Source organism: Genypterus blacodes, unplaced genomic scaffold, assembly GCF_046128005.1.
Source record: "Genypterus blacodes isolate CSIRO-AG114 ecotype Tasmania unplaced genomic scaffold, CSIRO-AGI_Gbla_v1 ptg000325l_1, whole genome shotgun sequence".
Lineage (NCBI taxonomy): Eukaryota > Metazoa > Chordata > Actinopteri > Ophidiiformes > Ophidiidae > Genypterus > Genypterus blacodes.
Genome location: NW_027467112.1, coordinates 416079 through 439000, shown reverse-complemented (window position 1 = coordinate 439000; position 22922 = coordinate 416079). Strand labels below are relative to the sequence as shown.

At 48.6% G+C, this 22922-nt stretch overlaps 2 protein-coding genes across 4 annotated transcripts in view; one reads left to right on the top strand and one right to left on the bottom strand.

Moving 5' to 3' along the window:
• The first annotated feature begins 3868 nt into the window (after window positions 1-3868).
• Window positions 3869-22922, top strand: part of kcnq3 (potassium voltage-gated channel, KQT-like subfamily, member 3) — a 41340-nt gene continuing 22286 nt past the window's right edge. For both annotated transcript variants that reach the window (XM_076137553.1, XM_076137551.1), the window contains exon 1: window positions 3869-4197. In XM_076137553.1, coding sequence (XP_075993668.1) covers window positions 3869-4197 — 329 coding nt within the window. The remainder of the gene's footprint in view (window positions 4198-22922) is intronic.
• The window catches only part of efr3a (EFR3 homolog A (S. cerevisiae)), a 111754-nt gene continuing 101323 nt past the window's right edge, over window positions 12492-22922 (bottom strand). The window contains exon 25 of one of the 2 annotated variants that reach the window (XR_012960583.1): window positions 12492-12501. The gene's annotated coding sequence lies outside the window, so the exon portion shown is untranslated. Of the gene's footprint in view, window positions 12502-17627; window positions 17645-22922 lie in introns of those variants that run through there. The other variant, XR_012960582.1, reaches the window with a different exon arrangement.

The following is a 22922-nucleotide window of genomic DNA, read 5'->3' as shown; positions in this document are numbered from 1 at the left end:
CTCTCTCTCTCTCCCTCTCTCTCTCCCTCTCTCTCTCCCTCTCTCTCCCCCCCATCTCTCTCCACCCCTCTCTCCCTCTCTACCCCTCTCCCTCTCTCTCTCTCTCCCTCTCTCCCTTTCTACCCCTCTCCCTCTCTCTCTCTCTCTCTCTCTCTCCCTCTCCCTCTCCCTCTCTCTCTCTCTCTCTCTCTCTTTCTCCCCCTCTCTCTCTCTTTCTCCCTCTCTCTCTCTTTCCCCCCTCTCTCTCTCACCCCCCCTCTCTCTCTCTCTCTCTCTCTCCCTCTCTCCCCCCCCCCTCCATCTCTCTCCCCCCCTCTCTCCCTCTCTACCCCTCTCTCTCTCTCTCTCTCGGGTACGCCGTGTTCCCTCTCAGCCAGTAAAGTTGCAGGAATGATATATTTGGTTCCGTTGGTGGACGTGTGTATTGATTACATCCTCTTCCTCCGTCACTTCATCACTTTACAGCCACATATTGACACCCAGGAGCTCCTGAGTGTTTTGTGGATCTCCATCAATCACCTCAGACACCGAAGAGACCGAAGTCTCTGACCAAACATGTTCCTATGGGTCGCTAATTTGAAAACCTGGGATGGGCTTAAAGACCTGGGAGGATAAAGAATCATCTCATCTTTGTTTATAATAAGATCAACCATTAAACTGTGGCTTTAGTGTGGTTGCTCATCAGAAACAGAACGGCTGCATGGATGAATAATTGATCATATGACAGCATCAGATAATCCGTTCAGATGAGGCCGAGCGGTGAGCAGGGCGTGTGTGTGTGTGTGTGTGTGTGTGTGAGATAAACACTCAGGCTGACAGGTTAATGTCTGACCACCAAAACCTTGAGGGTTCATCCTCTGGGGACCAGGAACGTCTGAATGAAACTTCATGATGAGCCAGCAGCTGTTATGACCTCACAGGTGTTGATATACTGCCTGTCTGTATAGGGGGGGTCAGAGGTCACAGGAGAAGAGAGGTGGCTCGATGTTTTCACAAAAAGTGTTGGAATGCGTCCGATCTTACATCGTTAAAGACAGAAGAGGAGAAATTCTGGATCCTCAAAATCAAATCCGCCCAAATCACTTGGAACTTAAAAATGTGTCTGAAAATTCCGTTTTATTTTCTTTTTTATAGTTTGTGCAAGAAAACAAATCTGAAAGCTTAGGGTTAAAAATAGTGCGCAAAACCCTTCAGGAGACGTTAAAGTCAAAGGGGAGAGGGAGCCCCCTGCTGGTGGACTCACCCAGTGCAGGCGGTGATCAACAGGCTGCATCTACTCCCCAGAACAACAAGACAAAGACCCTCAACCTATTTAGAATCATCAAGTTCTCTCATTTACAGTCACTTCACCAGAGGACTGAAAGGAGCCGGGAGCCAAAGTTAGCATGTTTCTAGGGACGGTAAGCAGGGATCTCTCCTTCCTCCCTGAGGAGCGATGCCAGTTCCCCTGTGACCTCCTCACTGTCACTGAGAGAAGAAGCCTGTCCAGCCGCAGACGCTTCAGACAAATTATTGTTTTTTCAATTACAGGCGAGTGCGGCCGTTTCTCATCCAGATAATTAGTCAAGTCTGCCTCCCGCTAACGATTAAGAAGAAATACTAAAGGCCACAGAGTCACGCTATCAATCTATTTCAGAGTTACGCTGTGTTATTCTCTCTCTCACTCTGTGTGTGTGTGTGTGTGTGTGTGTGTGTGTCCTCTGCTTCTGTTAAGCACCAGTTGTAATCTGTGTGTGTTTGAGGATTTTAATTGGCTGCGTCCTTTGGTTTGTTTGTTTGTTTGTTTACTGGCAGGTTTGAAGTCGCTGTTTCCCCACAGCCAATAGGATTCATGGATGGACTTGGGTGTTTGCTCTGTTTGGTCTCAAGCCGTCCAAAGGTCCAGGTGATGTTACGGTCTGGACCACAGCTTTGGCCCCGGTTCACACACACACACACACACACACACACACACACACACACACACACACACACACACACACACAGTGCAGCTCCTTCCTGTTGTAATGAAGATGAGCGTCTGCAACACGAGCGCTGAGCCTCTGCTGCAGGTTCTGACTCTCAGGTTCTGACTCCCGTCCTCTCCTGATGCTTCAGCTGTTTGTGGAATCCATCTGCATCCTGTCACAGTAGATGACAGAGATGAATTCCCATCAGCCTTTGCACCGTCTGACCCCCAGGTGACCTCAGGGTGGACACACACACACACACACACACACACACATCACTCTGCCTTCAGGTCTTTGTCATGAAACTGACATGAATCCAGATGTTCTCCCTGCAGTGTGAGGGCCACCCTGGGGTCTGAGCAGGTCCAGACCCTGTGGAGGTAAAGCTCTCTAAAGGCTCCATCAGCAGTTCAGTCAGCACTTGTTTGGTGAGTGAAGTGAGACTTTCAGCCTCTAGGGGCCGCCAGCGCCCCCAGAGCTCTGATCACATTATGAGGTTCACTAACGGACACGATGAGGCATTCAATGACCTTTACATTCTTTATGGAGCTTTTTGGTTCGTTAATATCTCTGTGTATCACAGAGCACAGTGCAGTGTGACTCAGGGAGTCTTCACAAACACACACACACACAGACTCAAGCTCATTCAGCTTGACTTTAGTTACTGGGAGAACAAATCTATCTCTCTCCCTCTCCCTGTCTCCCTGTCTCCCCGTCTCCCTGCCTGCCTGCCTGCCTGTCTGTCTGTCGTGTGTGTGTGTGTGTGTGTGTGTGTGTGTGTGTGTGTGTGTTCATGTTTACCTCGGCCTGTGTCTCCTGACAAACACACACACGTGCGCGTGCATGCCTATACATGTTACACTACAGTCTGAGCGCCTGTGTGTGTGTGTGTGTGTGTGTGATCTGTATGCAGCCATGCAGCTCGTTGCGCGTACATGTGTGTCAGTATCTATGTGAGCGTCTCTCTCTCTCTCTCTCTCTCTCTCTCTCTCTCTCTCTCTCCCTCCCTCTCTCTCTCCGTCTCTGTCTCTCCTCCTCTCCTCAGTGTTGCGCTTCAGTTTCACTATCGACCTCCTTCACGCAGCATCTCTGCTCTCCATCCTTCGTCTCCACCCTCCTCCTCCTCCTCTTCCTCCTCCTCCTCCTTCTCCTCCGCCCAGCGCCGCTTTCCTCTGCAGGTGGACGGAGGCAGGCAGCCCGGATTCGTGAGCCATGCTGGGGAGAGGCTGCCGGTAGGGCTCCGGTGTTTACGCTCCGCTCCGCTCGCAGACTTCGCGGTGTTTCCGTCTCGTTCTTCAGTCTGGCTTCGCTCCCGTAGATCCTCTGATGTGCTGATGTGTGTGACGGGCTGCAGGTCTTTGTCTCAGACGTGTGTGTGTGTGTGTGTGTGTGTGTGTGTGTGTGTGTGTGTGTTTGGGAGGAGTGCAGGGAGTGTTTGACAATCCGGCAATTGTTGCTTGATGCCGCTCCGGATTCGGGGGCTTAGATGAGTTGATTGATCGATGAAACGTTCAGGATCAGCTGATCAGCCTGCTCGCCTCGTGTCGTAGATTGTGATCCTACAGGAACACGAGTTGACGGTACTTTACGCCTCCGTCACGTCTCTGTAATAATCTGAATGATGCTCGCTGATGTTTGCGCACGATTCTTCTCATTTTATGATCGGATTATTAATATGACTGTACAGCTGATTGGGCGGGAGGTCTGTTTACCAAAGCTCCTCTTCTTCTTCATCTTCTTTTTCACCTCTATCCCTTTCCTCCCCTCTCTGTTTCCCACCCAGTCAGACTGCTGAGCACCTCCCTTCGCGCCGGGGGCCACATCCTTAAATGACCCGCGCCTGAGAGGGCTGTCTCCAGACCCAGCGGCCAGGCGGAGGACCATGGCATGCTGCTCACCGCGGGCATCCAGCACTGACCATGGGGCTCAGGTCCAGGAGTGTCGCTAGCGGCTCGGAGGAGCAGAGAGACAGGAAGTCCAACCCTCCTCATCCTGCTGCTGCTGCCGGGGACTTGGACCCCGGGACCGGCGGGGCGGATAAGGATGGCGCGCTGCTGCTGGTGGCCCAGGGCAGGGACGACTACAAGAGGGGCTCCCAGGGCATCGGCATCGGGCTGCTCGCCAAGACCCCCCTGCACTACACCCGGCCGGTCAAGAGGAATAACATCCGTAAGAGGAGGATCCAGAACCTGATCTATGACGCTCTGGAGCGGCCGAGAGGATGGGCGCTGCTCTATCACGCCTTCGTGTGAGTAGACGCTTTTTTGTGCTTTACAACTTCTGCGGGTTGTTGCAGTTTGATGATTCACGGTTGATTCACGCCGAAGTGAGCAGCTGAGGGGTGAGATCCATGCTGGGAGTCATGGAGAAGCTGCACAAGTCTGATTCTCACACTGCCTGCAGGTCCAAGAATGTCTGCCCACTTTCTGAGCTCCAGCACTGGCGGGCGGGCTGTGAACTCATGAGGCTGAGACATTCTGCCTGCAGCTCAGCCTTGGTTATGTAATGTCAGTTGACTGTGGATCTTCTGTCTCACTTTCTGTGCTTTTGACCCAGAAGATGCTTATAGTCTAGACGTTTATCATCATAATCCTGAATGAGGTTTTAAGAGTGTGAGAGTCTATAGAAGCTTAGATGTTTGTCACATTCAGAGGTATGCAGACTGATTGACTAGTGCCACACCTTCACACAGTGTGAGCTAAGTGTGTGTGTGTAGTTGGTAAGTGAGTGTAGAGTGCGTTGAGTTGCTTATGCAGTCAGAAGTGATTCATCCACTTCAAAGCCTGTTTGCCCTGTAGTTTCACAGAGAATGGAGCTTGAAACACAAACACAGTGTAGCCTGCTGGGAAACCTTCCCGGGGTCAGAGCGGAACTGAGAACCCTCGGGAATCAACCAGGGAACTCCGGATTTGCCCCAAAACATCCAAAATATAATCTTTCTTTTGTTGTTATCTAATCAAAGTTGAGTTTTCACCAAAAGAGAGAGAGTCCATCCGTTCCTCCACAGTAACAGTCTGTAACGGTCTGTAGCACCTTCAGGTTCCCGTCTAAACTTATGGGCTGTAACGTTTCTGTCAGCCTTTACCCTGACCCTATACGAGTCCATTTGCCCCTCGGCCTCGGTCAGTCATTCCATCCTCTCCAAACACCATTTTGCTGCAACAATGTGTTTGTGCAATTAATTAATGAGGCGTCTTCTCCTCTAATGCAGAATGCAGCCAGGCTGTAACTTAATAGATCTGTGGTTAATTAATAGCCCGGCTGGTTTATCTCATTATAACTCCTGCTCTGTCTCATTTCTGTGGCGTTTGAGTCCGAGCCGCCTGTCAGGTTTCACTCAGTCACAAACTATATTTAGGCTCCATCTTCCCCTGGATGACATCGTGGTAATACGATGATATCACCATGGAACCCATCGTCTCTGTTTCAACCTCATCGCTGCCAGTTTGTGTTTGTGTGCATTTCAGCGCTTGGTGTCTGATAAGTTTGGAGATTCCTTGGCGTATCTGATATTCTGTGATGGTTTGTTGTTCTGCCAGAGGGACAGCTGACACCAGCGGGCCGGATCAGAGCGTTCAGGATCGGAGTTCTGTTGTTTGCTGCAGCTGCTTTATTGTGAAAACACCCAGATATGTTTGTTGTGCTGCACCGGAGCTTCTCTACCTGCCAGAATAGTGCTTACTCTCCCGTATGTATCTACTGTCTACCTCCACCCTGCTGCTCTGTGTTGTGCAGGCACGTCTCTGTAGAAGAAGAAGCTTTGTTACCTGCTTGGCCCGCCAACAGGATTCAGAAATAAAGTCTTCTACAAAAGGATTTCACAAGTGGGAAGATTCTCTGGATGCTTTTTCTCCCGGCTCACTGCTGGGATCTCATTGTAACCAGTTGAACTCAAGCTAACCAAACTGGCTCTACAATTGTTAAGGACACAGCTTGCAAAGAAAGTCCCAATGTTACATGAAAAGAGCCTTAACTTAAGCAGAATTCCCATTAAAAAGCACAACGGTTTCTGTATTTGAGAGGCTGATACTGGAGAGAAACCCCAGTGAGTCTCCACATCCTTCACACTGATTATGTCGTCTGTTAGTGGGCAGGGCAGGAAAATGGAAATGATGTTGAAACATTTTCCATGAACCTGATTCCCTGTCTGGCCGTCTGAAGTCAGCCTGCAGTTTCCTTCTATGATGTCGTCCATGTGCCTGAACGCACCATCGGTCTCATTTCAGTCGGAGCCTCAAATTGATCCGAGTCCTCTGGAGGACCTTTGACTGCCGGTCAGAGGAAACGCTGCCATACAAAAGCCATTCCAATGTGCTTTGCCCTGAGTTTCGCCCCTCAGGCGGTGCTGAGTCCCAGTCTAACGGGCTCTCAGGTGATCAGTCATAGGCTCGGGTCGTAAATGGTTCTGGTCCTTAGGGATAAACTCGGGTCTCTTCCCGACCTTTCACCCACCGACACACTGCCTCATCTCTCAGCTCATCCGTGTGTTTCTGCCGTGTGTGAAAGCACATATGTGTTTCTCTTCAACACAGCGTTTGCCTCAATATGGCCGCTCCATATGAGCTGTGAGAGCAGCGAGCATCCACACAGTTCACACCAGGTGAAGACACAGACTGGAGCTTCACACTTTCTGTTTTTATCTTCCACCCAAGATTGGTGTCGGGAAGTCCAGACGTCTGTAGCCGATGAGGAAGAAGAGGGTTAACAATGGCTGCTATTGTTTTCATTTGGACTCATCTTCACTTAAATTGAGCCAGAAGCTGTCAGTGGTAAAAACTCTAGTCTGATTTATTCGTACGTTTCTTTGGTCGTCACATTCTGCTCTTGCTCGCCCCCTGGAGGTCAGAACCGCCGAGGCAATCTCAGCTCAGGCGACACAATTGGTGAAAGGATGGAATGTTTTAAGGCTCAGTATCGCATCCAAGCCTCCGAAACAGGAGTGAACATGAGAGAACCAAAATTTCTGTTACCATAACAACAGCAGAGAGAGAGAGAGAGAGAGAGAGAGAGAGCGACAGACGAAGAGAGTGAAATCAGATCTTCACTGGAGGCTGAGAGTCAGGTAGAGCAAAACAAGCAGAGCGAGGGAGAGAGAGAGAGAGGGAGAGTGTGAGAGGGAAACATGAGCAGGGAGAGAGAAAGAGAGAGAGAGACAGAGGGAGAGAGAGACGGGGAAGATCGTCAGCATCAGCAGTTTTCATGGCATGGCAGCATCAGCGGTGATCTTTGACCTCATGGTGGCATCCAGACAAACATGCGGCTTCTCTCTCTCTCCCTCTCTCTCTCTCTCTCTCTCTCTCTCACTCTAACTCTCTCCCCCTCTCTTTGAAGAATGTTGATGTCATTCCTTTACTGTAACCATCAGCTGTGGATGTGAAGCGTGTGCTGTCAGGTGAACCCTTCGTCTCCGTGGTTTCAGATGTCTTCCTCCTCCTCCTCCTCATCCTGAGCTCCCTGCCTCCTCCTTCATCCATTCATCAATTAGTCAGTGGACAAAACATCTATCAGCTAAGACAGATGTTCCACTTCCAGTTTCAGTTCTGGTCTTTCCTTCCCTCACTCACTCACTTACAGAGAGGTAAGAAAAGTTACTTCGCCAAAAAAAGCTAGACTGTTTATTTCTTTTCTGCTGGCAATGTAAATGTAAACACGTGAAGCTTGTCAGAGTATCACAGATCTATGATGAGCTCATTCAAAGGCTCAGCTTTCCTAGCAGGACCTGATTCAGGCTCAGCTTTACACCACAGCACTTTGTGATTTATGAAGCTTTTCCTCCCACTGTGCACAAAAACGTATAAGCCAAGGACAAACAAAGACACATCACTGGGGTGTGCTTGTGTGTATGTGTGTGTGTGTGTGTGTGTGTGTGTGTGGGGTATTTCTGAGTGTGTATCGCCTACAAAGCCATTTTTTCAGGGAAACACTCTCTCCCGGCGAGGCCACCCTGCTGCTAAAGAGCCTGCTGAGTACAGAGTGTGTGTCATTGTGGGAGAGACTGGAGGAAGATCAGCTGAGACATTAAGATGCAGCGTTCATCCCTCGCTCTCTTTTCAAGGCGTTCAGTCTGGAATTTGCTGAGGTCCGAGGTAATTAATGCACACGGCCCACCGGGGGCGAAAAATAGCTTCTGCACGCTCAGCTAAATCTATTTTCCTCCTGTGAAGTGGAAGTGAACTGAAACCATCAGTGATTTGTCAACTTTCATTGGTTTCAGTCAGCAGCAGCACTAAGTAGTGAACGTGTCAGGGTTTAAGACTCTGACATGTTAAATACTCAAGGAAGAACACAATACTGAGAAGAAAAAGAGGATTTCACTCCCTCACATGTTCCTGCTGTGTTCTTCCTCACATATGGAGCAGTTTTGTCTACACGTCGTCGCGCGTTTGAGTCGAAATCCGGTCGTTTCTCCTCCTCACTTCTTGACAAGGAGACATCTTTCAATTAAATGCTTCCTCACTAACTCATCCTCTTTATCCCCTGATGGGAAAGAAGTCACCAACCAGTCACGTAAAGAGCCTGTACAGTCAGTAAATGTCCTTCGTCCCTCTGGTCCAGTCTGGGTGCAGTGTGAGGAAGAGGAGGATGAGGCAGGCGTGGAGCCGCTGGGGGACGTTGAGCTCTGCATGCAGCTCATTAGAGCCTGGATGAAGCTCATTAGCGGTCGCTCAGTCCGGCAGCGTGCCGCAGTAGTGTGGTCACGACCCGGGAACAGCCGGGAACTAAACTTCTTACAGAACTACACGATGATGACGTCAGCATGTTACAGGAGTGAAGCACCGACGTGTTTGTGTCATATAGGCGCAAAATAGCAAACGTACAGGAATGTGCTGACTGGGAGCTTTGAGCGTTTGTTTGTTTGTTTGTCTGAATTGTAACATTATACGGCCTTTAGTATAAACTCCTGATCCGCAGAGCTTTGAGGTTTGACAGCATCCTGAACTAAACGCTGCCTCAAGCTTCTTTTTACTCAAACAAATCCTCTCTCTCTCTCTCTCTCTCTCTCTCTCTCTCTCCCCGTTTGACTTCCTGCACAGATTGCTCACGACAACAGCAAAGTACATTTTAGCGCCGAGTCGGGACTGAAATAATCCGCGCGTCACTCGGCTCTCCCACGTGGCCGAGGGAGCCGAGCAGATGAAATCAGCCAAGCTCTCCGCGCTCAATCAGTCGCTGCTTCACGTCAGCGTATCAGAAGGCAGCATGCACGCAGTCGCTTGCTCGCTCGCTCGCTCGTCATATTGGGATTGATCTCTCCTGTGTTTACCGTGCAGCAGCAGACGCTTGATGGTTTTTCCTGGAAATCCTGCACGGCGGGCCAAGACGGTGAATAATAAATATGCGAGGAGTGTGAGGCCTGTGTTTAGGAGATAACGCCGTGGAGCGCCTCAGCTCCCGGTCCACTGGTGAAGGCAGAAGCGACGTTAACACGCCGGCTCGCGCTGCCTCGCTCTGCTGTGAGGCAGGGGCTGGGATTGAACCGCCGACCTTTTGTTGCATTCCAGGTACATTCATGTAACATATACAGCGGTTCTCAAACAGTGCTGCGTGGCCCCTAGTGGTACGCAAAGTGCACAGAAGACTCCCGGCACCTCTGCAGAGAATCCAAACCGCTGTAGTCCTGGCAAGGCGTCCACCTGTGACCTGCCTGAGTTTGTTTACGGTGGATCCCTCAGCCGCTGTGATGAGTCTGGGTGAAGCTGTTTACTGAATCCTTCCTGTGGTTGTGGCCATTTAGCTTAATGACGTCTGATGGTCTGAATGCTTCTCCTGTGTGGGCGAGAGGAGCAGGAGCAGAAGCGCGGCCAGATGAGTTTCACATTCCTGGCGGTTTTAATTAGAAATGTAATCTGGCAGCGAGGCGGCGTAAGTAAGCGTCAGAGTCACACAGCAGCTGGAGGCTCAACTTCTGACTGAAACGCTTCTGTGCCTCTCCCAACAAACTGGTTTCTCTTCTGAAGCTTCCTGTCAAACTGAACAAGACTCAACGGTGCAGAACTGTGACTCCAGAACTCACAGATTCCTTCTCCTGATTTACCTGGAACACGTTTTCATCAGGCGATCTGCTGGTGCGTCTGTTTTCACTCCTGTCGCACAGCGCGCCTCTGGCTTGATCTCTGCATATGTTCTGTCCGTGCAGGCAGTTAGGGCCGACCGCACATCGCCTCCTTCACTCAGGAGTCCATCAGTGAGCTGGCTAAGGGCCAACGTCCACGGCTGCCACACACTCCACACACTCCACACACTCCACACACTACACACACTCCACACACTACACACACTCCACGCCACTGTGCCAAGCTCGGACATGTGCGTTGTGTAAAAGCTCAGCTGGTACGTCAGCGTGAATCTAAAAAGACAACAAAACAATCTCTGTCCTCACTCAACAGTTTTGTTACTTTGTGTCACGTGGCGATGAGCGGCCCTGTTTGTGGCGACGGCGGCGTACATCAGCATCTCCCCCTCCCCCTCAGACTACCACAGATTATTACAAACTAACAGCTGGGATGATGGATGGAATGTAATTACTTCTAACAAGCAGTCTTAATTGCTATTTCTTAATTTATTTGATATCTTCTTAACGGCACCAGAACTCCCATTTGTGCACACGGCTCTCTTTTCTGCCCCCTGGTGGCTCAGCAGAATAAACGCTGTGGGGACGGCGTTACTGAGCGATGCTGGACACAGTGAGTCTGATTCCATGCTTACGTCAGGCGTGCCTCGTCCTCGTCACCGTGGCGATGCGCTCCAAACAGCAGAACAAATTGAATTGCTGCATGCTGTCACTTGTCTGAAGCTCCTCCTCCATCATTTCTTCCTCTATACTTTGCTTTTTTTTCTCTCCATGGACGCTCTGGACCTCTGTAATGTGCTCTGGACCTGCTCTGTCCCCAGAGACCCCGGGCCTCAGGCCTCTGTGTCCTCTCAGGTGAGGGTCAGGACCTCAGCTCCAGCCCTGCATGTCACTCCAATTTATCAGTTTGATTGTTTTTTATAAGGGATTCTATTATACTTGTTGTTCCTTATTTCATTTAGTGTTTTTAATTGGTAACCCTTATCTTATTTGATCATACTTACACTATTTCCCTTTAAACCTGGATTATTAACTTGATGTGTAAACAGACTGCTAACCCTTCTAAGCTGTAATATTGATCATACTTCTCTGTGGCAGCTCAGTGTGTGTGTGTGTGTGTGTGTGTGTGTATCGTAGCTGTGACGTCTTTGTCCACTGTAAAAAGAGCAAAACCCAGTAATAACAGATTTGTCTCCACTCCACTGAACCCCAGTGAGCGGCTCTGTGCTGCCCCAGGTGCTCTGTACCGTCACACAGCCGCAGCAGCTGCACTTTAGCGGCGTCTGGCAGGTGGTGAATGATCATTGTGCTGCCTGTTTGTCTCTTAGGTCGACGTGGTTTACAGCTCAAGCTATGAATGCTGGGAAACAGAGTAATAAGTGATGACACATCGCCACAGAGGCATTACTCATCCTTTTATTATCACCGTGCTCATTGGGTTGAGTTATGCAGAGAGGAGTTTGGTAATGAACATGCCGTGTGTGTGTGTGTGTGTGTGTGTGTGTGTGTGTGTGGCTGAATGATGTCGTCGGGGCTCTGACCCTCCGGCTGGCCTGTTTCCATTGCACACACACTGCTGCAACAATCAGGGTAATAGTGTCAGTGTGTGTGAGTGAATGATGATGTGGACACACACAGGACACGCTGACGTGCCAGAGCAGCTGAGGTGGAGCTGCAGTAACCCACTTGTGACCGCTAGGGGGTCAGAATAAGCCGACGGGCACAAACGCCGGGTCCCTGTGGCATTTACACAACACGCTAATGCTCTGTAATGGGAGCTGTGTACTCATATAAATGATGTGAAATGAAGTGAAAGATGAAGATAATTACTACAACACACACTAAGACCAACCAATCACAAGGGACATGTGAATGAGGTCATGTTTAGATGGCAACATAGAGAAGAAGAGAGAGGAGAGAGGAGAGAGGAGTATTTTGGATTCACTGTACTAAGGTCTGAAGTGTACAGTGTGTAGCAGTTCAGAGGATCAGAGTGACATCATCATCATCATCAGTCTGCAGGTGTTTTCAGCTTTTGGCCCTAAGCTGCCCTGAAGAGTCGCAGGAATACTTCAGCAGCAGTGAAAGTGCCAGTAGTGGAAGTCGTTCTGTGATTATTGGCTTGAACCTCTGCAACCACTGAGAAATCTGATATGACACACACACACACACACAGACACACACACACGTTAGCTGGTATGCCTGAAGCCAAGACCACTGCTTTCCTCACACACGCACACACACACGCACCCACACAGGGATCGATAAGTGCGGGGCTGAGCAGTCAGACCCTGAGGAGGATGCTCTTACCAGGAGCAGAAAACAGATCTGGCCTTTGTAAAGTCCCCCCCCTCACACACACACACACACACACACACACTCCAATCCCACAACCCCCTTCTCCTCTGCAGGTACTGAGCAGCACATCACACAATAATAAGGGACTCTCTCCAGTCTCATTTCATTTCCTGCTCCATCTTCCTGTGTGCGTCTCAGTGTTATCGTCCTTATTTACCACTCTCTGATGAGCACTTGAATGCAGCACACTGAATGCGCCCAGGCTCCTTCCTTCTTTATATTTTCTGCTACTTTTGACGCCTCTATGTAACCTCTATGTAAATATGTGTGTGTGTGTGTGTGTGTGTGTACATGCTGCCTTAAGGAGAGAAGGAGGATGCGTCTTCATCTCTGAGGAATTCCTGAGTAAATAAGGGGGAAATCAATAATTAATAGCATTGATCATATTTAATAGATGAGCTGCAGCGGGAAGATGGAGGCCAGGGGGGAGGTGAGTACAGAGGGAAGGAAGGAAGGAAAGGAACGCACGGAGGAGATCAGAGGATCGATCACAGATCAATAAGTACTGAGGGACTCCAGGCCTTTCAGTCACTTCTGATGGAGCAAGTGAAGATTCAGTGAGAAACAAAGTTCTGATCCAACACGCTCTGATCGTTTCCTCTCTGGTTTCAGAGTTTCATCAGCATCACTGTTTGTTTTTTATGTAGGTGAGCCGAGGGCATGTCTGGGAATGTTCAGTGAGACGAACAGGAGCGCTGATTGGCTGAATTTAGGCTCCACTTTTAGTTCCTTTAATTTACACATTAACACATACTTCTAAAAAAAAACATTTCTGATTGATTGATTGATTGATTGATTGATTGGAAACTGCACGCTCTGCTTCTTTGCCTGTAGTGTTTACACAGCGGCCCTCAGGGACGTGAGTGAGTTTAGCTGCATCATCCTCCGTCTGGAGCTGACTCTGTGTGTGTGTGTGTGTGTGTGTGTGTGTGTGTGTGTGTGTGTGTGTTCGGGCGTTCCGGAGTTTGCCACAGTTTGCGTCACAATGAATTTGTTGTTAATTAGCACAGCTGTGTTTTTCTGTGCGCACACATTATACTGACAGAGGAGACATTTACAGAGTGTGTGTGTGTGTGTGTGTGTGTGTGTGTGTGTGTGTGTGTAAGTGTTCTCTCTGACTACACGCCTGTTAACTTGGGAACATAACACTAAATCATCATACATCTCAATATAAGCAATAAGTAATCAAGCATTAGCAATAACATAAATCTCTCATAGAAAGGTTGACGGTGCAAATCTCCGTTGAGCAAGGCAGCGGCTCAATTCGGCACTGTCGCAGTGGAAACGTTTAGTCGTTGTGTTTAACCTGTGTTAAACACAACAGCACAGGGAATTAAATGCGTGCGAGCTGGTTGATTGATAAGTTCTGAGCCTGAGCTGAAGCAGTGTGGCGGTTGAGAGGAGCCTCACACCTCAGCCGGCGCCGCCTTCACTCTCACTGGGATCCATTTTGCAAACACAGCAGTGCCGTTCTCACCAGACGTGTTTAATCAGGCAGCCACTCAGACGGGGCTGGAGCTCCGTCTGCACAGCCACAGGCAAGGTTCAATTCCTCTGGGGAACCAGCAAAAGGTTTCTTTTACTCTCACGATGCGTTCAAGGACCGTGTGACTGACTGAATGACTGGAGTCTGATTTTCCGATACAAATTTAAGACTTAACTTAACGCACACCTGTCATCAAGGTTGTCCCCCATCCCTTATCTTAGAAAAAAAAGGTGAAGAAGAAGAAGAAGAGGTTTGCTGTTTGTGGGATCAGATGAGTGCAGAATGATCCGATTATGTGAGTGCATGTGAACGCACCGCCTGACGTCCCATTGCATTGATCTCTCTGCATAATGTGCGCTCTAATGTTAAAGAATTTATGTTAGCAGGAAGTCCAGGCGTACGCGGCCTCATTAACCCCTTCCTGTCCAATCGCTCTCAGTATTGGCTTAACCCCTCGCAGTGCTGTTCAAAGTGCTACATCAGATCAGATCACAACAACTCTGTCATCTTTTCTTTCTTTCTGTCCATCATTCCTTCTGACCTTGAATCTGTCCTTTCCCACCTTCTTTTCTTCTCTCGCTTCCTTTCCCTTCCCTCCTTCCTATCATTCACTGATGTTCACACTGAGGTAAAACCACTGTGAGGGAATTTAGATGGATGTTTGGGTGAAAGCTTAGTTGAGTATTTTCCCACTAATGGAGGTGTGTGTGTGTGTGTGTGTGTGTGTGTGGCATCAAATTGCAACACTACTCCCTCAATCCTGTGTTTCTGAGTGAGAGACGGTGACACACACACACACACACACACACACACACACACACACACACACTCACACACACACACACGCTGACAGGGCACTTAGCTGCAGTGTGAACTACACGCTCATCATTTATTCATGCTTGATTTTGCAGCAGGAACCATTTGTCGGAGCGCTCGCCCTCTTCCGCCCCAGGCCCCACCCCCTCCGCCCCGGCTGACCTGTAATGAAGCGTCGTTCACGTTTCCCACGAGACCTCGAGCCTCCCTAAATTGCTTCCTGCTTCCCGATCGCAGGCGACTAAAGCTTCAGCTGATTGGCTGAGCTGAGTGAGTTCAGGCCTCAGACAGGACAGAGCAGGTTTCATTACAGGAAGAAGATTAGCTTTACATTTACCCATCTGATGACCTAATTACAGATGAATGTAATGATACTTTACTCCTCTCTTTCTCATCATCGTGTTGTTTCTTTTCGTCCTCCTGCTTCCACTCTTTCCTTTCAGTTTTCCTTCTTTTACGTCTTCATTTGTTCCTCCAGCTCCTCCCCTGGATTCCTACTATTTCTTTAGTTCCCTCCTTTGGTTTCTTCTTATTTTACACTCGTTTCTGTGCTTCTCTCCTCTTTGGAGTTCCAGTTGGGCTTGAGGATCATGAGTAAGTGTTCTTCTTGGCCACTAGGGGCGCTGATGCACCATTAACGACCCTGGGACTTTTGTTTTGCACATTTGGAAGTTGCAAATTGGAAAATGTGTAATGGAAACCTTTAAATATGGCGTCTCAGCGTGTCCTGTATGAAACATTAGCTCTTAAAGCAACATTAAGCTCCCCTTCCTTTCTGAAAAGACGATATGCAAAGACGGCGTGTCTCTGGACTTAAAATCAGTTTTAATCAGATCTTTTTCTAGGTGTTTTCATCATCCTGGTTTTTCCGAGTAGCCTCCTGGTTTTGCCTCGGAGCTCTGCAGGAAGGAGAGTGATTGGATTGGGGGTTGTTGGGTGCTGCAGGCGGTGTGGCGTGAGCCTGGGAACGCTGCTCACAACTGGACAGCAGTGAGGAAACATCCGTCCGTACTGTTAAACACGTACTGAAGTCAAATCGCAGCTGAAGATGCTGCACCACGTCTGCAGTGTGAAGGGCAGGAGAGGACACAGCATGAGGGATTGGGAGGAATGCTGAGATGACAAGTTGCGGGTTTCAATCCTCAACGTTCTCTCAAGGGCAGCGGCTGGCGTTTGTTTTAAGACCACACAGACTTCTCACTGCATCTCATTAACTGGCTTCACTTCCATCCGTCCTGTCCTGGACGAGCCTGAGTCGGTGCAGAAGCCAGAGGTTTCACTCCACCTGTGTTTAGATTAGATTATTATACATAAGACTGGAAATAAATGAGACATCTCACAGTGGGATCTTTCCATCTCGGCTCAGAGCTCATCCGTCAAACATTTCGTCGTGCCACCCAAACGCATCACGTTGCTGACGTGCATGTTTAAAGATGATTCAGTAAGAATCTGCTGCTTTCTGTGAGATCTGGCAGATTCAGGTCTCCAGCGGCTCGGGTCTCTGAGCAGCGTTGACTCTTGGCTCCACTCTGGTCACTTTGCTGTGTAATGAGTCCACTGGAGGCCAGATTACATGAAAGGTCCAGAGGCCGAGCCCCCTGGAGGATCTCCCTTCCCCCCCAGCAGGCGTTTTCTCACTTTACTGTCATGTTGTCCGAAACGCCTCTGTGCTGCGAAACGGCTGTGACACACAACGTTCCACCTACGCCTCCACAGATACCACAGGAGACACACGAGACACTTCAGGCAAGGGAGGTGCTGAAGTGTTCTGGTATATGGAGGCGGTGTACTAAGGTGTTAACCTACTAAGGTGTTAACCTTAGTACACCGCCTCCATTATAAACAGGATGTGTGTATGCTCTGATCCTCTGAGTGCCATCGTCTGTCCCCGACCTTCGTGGCTCGGCTCTTTGTGCGCCGCCTTCTTCCTCCTGATGTTCTCTCCTCCTGTCTCTCCCATGATGGATGAGGAGCTCAAGACGAAGCCGAGGACTCATCTCGCTCCGTTGCCTTTAAGGGGATAATTTAAGGGATAATTAGATCTGGGAAACATTTGGGCTCTGGGACGTGCAGAGGTCTTCTTTTTGTTGACATAATGGAATGTGCAGAACAGATGGAACACCAACATCTAATTAAATATTAGAAATTTAAAAAGCTTAATTTCTTTCAAATTGACGAAAGAATTCTGGAAGAAATCAGATAAGAAAAACATTTAGGTAGGAAATAAACATTAAATTCACATGAAGCTAACACAAAACTGACTTCAGCCTCCTGAGGAAACATTTCAGTTTTCCATAAGTTTGCACCGATGGCCCGGTCTAATTCCTGAACATCTCTCTCAAATTCAACTTAACAAACCATTTCTGAAGCACACACTGTGTCAGAGTGTGTCCGGGTGTGTGTGTGTGTGTGTGTGTGTGTGTGTGTTCTGAGCATGTGCAGAGCCCGCTGGCCTTTCCTTGCTGCCCAGCCTGGTAAATAATTGATCAAAGCCCTCACCTCTTTTAGTCCGTCTGCATTAGTCGCCCTCAAACGCTCGCTCGTGTCCGCCCATCGCTCCCCTCCCCCCTAAACCCTTTTGTGTCTCGGGCTCTTTGCGTTTCTTTCTCTGTGTCTTTGTGAGGGCGTTGTAATGTATTGATTTTGATACGGGCCATGTCCATGCTCTCCCTCTGCCTTCTGCTTCTGTGGCCTGTGAACGCTTCAGTCCCAGTCTGTGCTCCGCTCTCATGGCTCTCGTCCTGCTGCTCGGCTCGCTTCCTGCCTCTCTCACCCTCTTTCACTGCCACCAGCCTTTCATCTCTGCATCTCTCTCCCTCTCCGTTGTTTGTTCTCATTTCTCCACCGGCTTCTCCCACATCTCCAAGTCCCACACAACATCCATTTCTGTCGACACCATCTTATCATTTCTGCCAAAAGCCAGCTGAAGTCAAATCTGTTCATCCTCCTCCCTCCTTCATCATTCTTTCCATCTATTTGCTCTGCTTTGATTTAAAACCCTTCTCTTAAAACCATCGCTGAACCGTGCGCTTGAAAAAGTCTACAACCATAACATTCTAACCTCAGTAACACAATCTGCAGTAATCTAAATGTCTCTCCTAAAACCGGACAGATCACAACCAATCTTAACAGAAAACATTAAGCCTGTGTTTCTATAGCGACCTCAGGTGACCTCTTCCCTCAGGTCAAGTGGGAAAATGGAGAAACCCTATTTAATTTGTCCTAAAAACAAATTATATATACACAAGAGTTGCCATTTTAAACAAAGGAGACCTCACCAAGTAAACCAACTTGACTCCTACAGACGATTGCAGCACAGAACATTTCACAGCATGCAGGTGAACGTCTCCAGGGGTTCCTGCTCCACCTGAGGCAGCCAGACTCCAACACCACACTGATGACCCAGCAGAGGAGCTCATGACCTGCTGGCACATCTACACTTTCACAGGAAGGACAATCAAGTGGACTAATCTGAGAAACAGGCTGCAAGGGAGGACGAAGAGAGATTTACTACACGTAGAAGAAAACTGTAAATGTGCCTGTATAATGGATGAGAGGGCAAATAGAAGAGACACAGCCCACAGACTGAGCATCAATCAGGCTTAGAGTGAAGCTGAAGATCATTACTGGAAATGAAGAGATGGTAACGTACAGCAGACTGGATGGAAACAGATGAGGGCAACACATGTTCCTAACAGTCAGAGCCACACACACTCATTATTGCTGTCGTTCCACCACTCTACCCCACCAACAGCCCCCGACTGGCATCTGGACTAGTTGCAGTGGTTACCAATGGCAACCATGTGACTCATTGCCACAGTAACCTGGATGGATCTGCAGGCGGTGGCCACTCTGCCCTGACTTCAGTTCCACATCACAAACAATTGTCCAATCACTCCAAAAAGCCTCTTCAGGAGCCACGTGACACAAAGGCTTTCTCCCTGTACAGACTGGGAGTCGCTCAGCCTAGACTGTGAATTTGCTACACTCCCCTAACTGGTACAGTCTGAAAGTTATACGTACTCTCATGCTGCCAAGAATCATTTATGTTTTTGAAATGTCGCTCAATCTGGAAACATTGAGGCACAGAGAGCTTGTGAGCTTGTGAGCACAGTTGAAAGTATTGGCTCAAATAAACACACTCAAGTATTGAATGGAATCTTTCTTCTTGTTGACAGTTTGGGATATTAAGGCTTCAACCATCACATCCACTTCCTGTACTAATTGAGAGCGATGGCGTTGGAGAGGCGGTGATGGCTGCAGATTGTGTGAGGGGTTTCCTGTTCTGGAGGGAAAAGCCGTCAGACCGTGTTCGTTTGAGTTTATACTGTAAACGACGTGAATGTGGCCCAGACGTGAAGCAGCGATAAAGGGTTCATACATAAAACACCCCGCTGCAGCGTTTCCCCCGAGACAAGACGAGTATGCTGACTCCATCAATGGCTGCCTATATTTAGTGTGTGTGTGTGTGTGTGTTCAGATTAGAGAGGGCGCGTGCCTTTGCGTTTGTCCGTGATGTGTCTGTGTGTGTGTGTGTGTGTGTGTGTGTGTGCATTTTCTACAGCACAATGATACAGCCATGTACAAAAAATACTCCCAGTTGCTAGGCAACACTGTCTAAAAACGCTCACTAACCAAAATATAGCAAGCAGCAATCAGTTTGTCAGCTGGAGGAGGGGAGTGTGTTGGGAGAGGCAGAGGATCTGTGTGAGTCTGCTGCTGCTGGAAAGGTGTTTTCTTTTGACGTGACTTATTATATTGCTTCGTCCTGCCTGCCTGCCAGCTCAGGGTGGGGATTTCAACCTGCGCTCACTCCAAATGAGGACGCTTCTTTAAACACAAGCTGCTGGTGAAGCTTCAGCTGCAGCCGAGATACTTTCTTAATATAGATGTTAGCTACTCGACAAGCTCCTGATAAAAGGTTCTTAACTGCACCGAAACTACTGGAAGACGATGTTGAGACTTTATTGAAAATGTTTAATTCAGTCAGAAAATGAATAAAACTACCACTCTTGAAATGTCCTCATGCATTTTGATGCCATGCAGGACAGAAGCACTTGTTAGATCAACAACCTCTCACATCTGCTAAGTCCCAAACACCCTGAAGCTCCTCGGGCTTCTCCTCCATGTCTCCTTGTCTCCTCTCCTTTGTGGACACAGAAGCTTCACTGCTGTCCCTTCAGCGACCTGCAGGTCAGTGGCAGGAGTTCAAGTTCAAGTCACTCTGTGCCCTGAAAGCCTCCCAGTTCTTCTCCACGCTGCAGTTTGGGCCAAGAGGAGTAATTAGGCAGAGGAGGACGACCTTGGTTAATTACATCGCTGAGAGAAACGCTCTGTCCTCTGATGCTGAGCTGCCTCAGAGTCTCTATTTAAGTTTATTATGAGTATTAACATTCTGTGTGTGGGGTTTGACTTACACACACACACACACACACACACACACACACACACACGCGCGCGCAAAGACTTAAGTAAACGCTTCTTATGGATTTATTGATAAACAGTAATTACAGATCAGATCAATGTGGGTTGATTGATTTGCCACAGCAGTAAGAAGCAATGAGGGGTGTGACCGCCCGCTGAGATGATCAGGGGGGCGGAGTTACAGCCGCAATTATCACGCCCCGGGCTTCAGAGTGGGAGGAGTTTGTCAGTGAAGGAGCAGCATGTACAGTGATTCCAGTAATTTCCCTCGGGATAATAACATTTCATTCTATCTTATCTTATCTTATCTTATCTTATCTTATCTTATCTAATGTGTGTGAAGGAGAGGATCGGACAAGGTCATGGTCCAGGTTAATAAAGGAGAGCAGACCCTCCTCATGAACCACAAACACACCCATAGTGATGTCATCCAATCTAACAGAGGTACAACAATGATGTCCTCTGGCTGCAGTCCGTCTGAAGCACTGAGGCTTCAGTCCTCTCAGCTCCATTTAGCTTTCATATACAGTTAAAGAACTCTAGTGGAGTTTCATTAGCCTCCACCATCTCCAGGTGCCGGCTCAGCGGTGGGCAGGTGCGTCTGCCTGCAGTGAGCTGGCAGACGCACCTGCCCAGCGCTGAGCCTGGAAAACCACAGCATCAAGACCCAGAGAGCAGAGGAGACGGAGATCCAGACCCCCCGCTGACAAAGCTGCAGTCTGGTTCACTACCCAGCACACATCCAGTCCACCTTAAACCTATGGGCACCATCTCTCTCTCTCTCTCTCTCTCTCTCTCTCTCTCTCTCTCTCTCTCTCTCTCTCTCTCTCTCTCTTTCTTTCTCTCTCTCTCTCTCTCTCTCTCTCTCTCTCTCTCTCTCTCTCTCTCTCTCTCTCTCTCTCTCTCCCTCTCTCCCTCTCTCTCTCTCTCTCTCTCTTTATGTCAAGTCAAATCATTGTTATGTGTACAGCCTGATATCACACACACTGTCTCAGAGGGCCTTACAGACCCACAGCACAGTGAGGCACAGTGCAGTCCTGTTATAGATAGAGAGAGAGAGAGAGAGAGAGAGAGTCTCTCTCCTCTTGCTTAAGGGCTCAACCAGCTGATGTGGGGATCAAACCTTTGACCAGAGCCACTAATGGGTTCATGGGTTCATGATCGACCCCTTTGCTGGGTCTATATGACAAATAAGAACCCTGGATTATTAAGGGGATTTCCAGGTTATGACACAGATGAAGTGTTTATTCCTTAAGCGTTTGAAGATCAACCTCTCCTTTTCCATCTCCCACAAACCTGGCATGGTGCTGGACCTGAACACATTAACACTGCATATGCCAGGCTGAATCTGTGTTTTCATTCAAAGTTAAACTGTTGGAAGTTAAACTAAAGGTGAAGCCAGCTGACTGACCAATAAAACCAAACATCAGCGCCGAAACACTTTGTGATCTTTGTGGCCCGAGACGTTTACTCGATTCAGACCTGTTGTTTCAACAAACCGGACCAGCTGATCGATACCTCAGGCGGGCTGGAACAACGTGCCGTATGGATCCTCAGTGATCAATCTATCAGCTGCCATCCGATCAGCCGTGCAGTGCTTTGGCACAGGGTCAAGGCAAGGTGACGGGAAGTCGATGGGACGAGGAGTAAAGTGTGAACTTGTGAGCAGAGTGTGGGGCGATGGAACTCTTCACTGACACTGACAGTGGGTTAGATGTTGTCTAACTTAAGGCTGGTTAGGTCTTTAATGAGCTGAGCTGCTGTCAGACTGAAAGTGTTCAGACTATCAAAGTAATATCACTGCCGATGTGTAAATAATGTGAATATTTAAAGATAGAATCAACAATGGAGAAAAGCTGGTAGAGATGATTATAGACGCTGCTACTTCACTGCATTTTGCTCTCGTTTGTCTTTCCTGGATGAGTGTGAGCCATCTGTGAGCTCTTCCTCATTTACTGCTGCTCCTGCTGCACAAAACAACGTTTGGGTGCAGATAGGTGACTGGACAGGATAACCAAACCAAACACAAACCTGTCGTGAAACGTTGTCACGCCTGCAGTGTTTGATGCTCAGAAGAGAGGACTGGTCTGGACTTTAATTAAGAGCCCTGCCGCCGCTGCTGGACGCTTGCAGCTGGCCGGCACTCTATCTGAGCTCGGGCTGCTTTAATCCTGCTGCTCTGTACATACACACCAAACTGGGCATGTATGGAGCTGCTACTCTAACACTGCACGTCCATTTAGACTCACCAGTCATCCATTAAACCTACTCCTAAATTATAATTTTAATTAATTTGTAAATTTCCCCATTGTGGGACAAATAAAGGAATTCTGATTCCTATGATGTCATCAAACTAACAGCAGTGATGTCATCATATGTACCTGCCTGAGTTTTCTCTCTGTTGTTTTGTTCCTGTTTGTCTAAAATGCAAAGCAGACCGCCGCCTCTTTGCTTTCCACAAATCAATCAAAGCACAAGTGAAGCGCCACTCCCAACCTGTTTGCCTTTGGGTCCTTTAAGAGGGTCTGAGTTTGTTAGCCGCGTTCACACGTCCATCAAAAATGCAGAGTCATGGTTCAGAGAGCATTGGAAGCTTTTAAACTAACCGAGCTCACACCACTTTACTCTAAATGCAAATGGAGCTTCCAAAGTGTCCAAAGAGACCAAATCTGTCACGTTGAGCTGAGGGGAAACGATTTCTGGCGATGCAGCCTTAAAATAGTTTGTGTGCGGCGAGGACAGTGAGGGGGAGAAGAGGAAGAGGAGGAGGAAGAGGATCACCTGCGTGTGGAGTTATCAGATTTACAGTTTTACTGAC